At 47.5% G+C, this 1272-nt stretch overlaps 1 protein-coding gene across 1 annotated transcript; it reads right to left on the minus strand.

Annotated features, from left to right (window-relative positions):
* Window positions 1–810: 810 nt before the first annotated feature.
* Window positions 811–1272, minus strand: LOC130934071 (uncharacterized). Its single transcript, XM_057863661.1, has one exon. The coding sequence runs from the start codon at window positions 1270–1272 to the stop codon at window positions 811–813; it is 462 nt and encodes a 153-aa protein (XP_057719644.1).

Here is a 1272-nt window from a genome sequence, read left to right on the forward strand (position 1 = left end):
TATAAAGATAAAAGAATAAGAGAGAATTAGAATTGGGAGAGAGAGAAAGAACAACGGCGACGCGTATGCATGCAGCATGCGTACGCGTGGGTCGCGAATTTTTCATAATGACGCATAAGCGTCAGGCACGCGTCTGCGTGCCCTTGATTTTGTGCGATTCGCGCGAAGCCAGTAGAGCGCTCGCGCGACTCTCTGTTTGCATGGCTTGGAAGCCAAATTTTCATACGATGCGTTCGCGCCGTGCACGCGCTCGCGTAGATGGCCATATGTGCAACTGACGCGGACGCGTCAGTCACGCGTCCGCGTGCCCAAATTTGTGCTTTTAGCACACTTCTTGCCCCAAGCCAGCACAACTCTCTGCTCAAACACTCTTTTACGTCGAATTTGCAAGTCACGCGTTCGCGTCGATGACGCACCCGCGTGAATGGCGAAAATCACAAACGACGCGAACGCGTGGGGTACGCGAATGCGTGGGATCGTTTGTGCGAAAGGCACCATTCTGGCACCACTCCTGCGCAACTCTCTGTCAAATTTATTTTTTCACACACATCCATCTGACGCGTACGCGTCAGTGATGCTTTGCGCATCGTGTGCTCTCTCTCTCTCTCTCTCTCTCTCTCTCTCTCTCTCTCTCTCTTTTTTGAAATGTTAGCTTGAGGTGTTCGGTTCCTGGAATAACATAGCTGCATGATCAGAGAATTAGTAAGAAAACTACTACTACGAAAAATAAAAACAGCTAAGGATACGAGATTATCGGGTTGCCTCCTGACAAGCGCTTCTTTAACGTCACTAGCTTGACGGTCAGCTCTACTAGTTCAGCAGATGAGTGGACCTCTGGCGATCAATCTCGCCTCCAAGATAGTGCTTCAACCTCTGGCCATTCACTGTAAATTTCCTGTCAGAATTCTCTTCTTGTATTTCCACATGTCCATATGGTGAAGCTCTGGTAACCACAAATGGTCCTGACCATCGGGATTTCAGCTTCCCGGGAAAAAAATTGAGCCTTGAATTATACAGAAGCACTCTCTGTCCTGGTTCAAAGACTCTGATGGCTATCTTCTTGTCATGCAATAGCTTATTTCTCTCCTTATAGAGCTTGGCATTCTCATAGGCTGAGTATCTGAATTCATCAAGCTCATTCAATTGAAGCATTCGCTTAATTCCTACAGCTTCTGAATCAAGGTTCAGGTATCTGATTGCCCAGTAAGCTTTATGCTCCAGCTCAACTGGCAAGTGACAGGCTTTACCATAGACCAACTGATAAGGGGACAT

The sequence above is a fragment of the Arachis stenosperma genome, chromosome 6 (assembly GCF_014773155.1).
Source record: "Arachis stenosperma cultivar V10309 chromosome 6, arast.V10309.gnm1.PFL2, whole genome shotgun sequence".
Classification (NCBI taxonomy): domain Eukaryota; kingdom Viridiplantae; phylum Streptophyta; class Magnoliopsida; order Fabales; family Fabaceae; genus Arachis; species Arachis stenosperma.

Coding starts and splice junctions, on each gene's coding strand:
- LOC130934071 (XM_057863661.1), bottom strand. CDS start 1,272: ATGTCCCCTTATCAGTTGGTCTATGGTAAAGCCTGTCACTTGCCAGTT.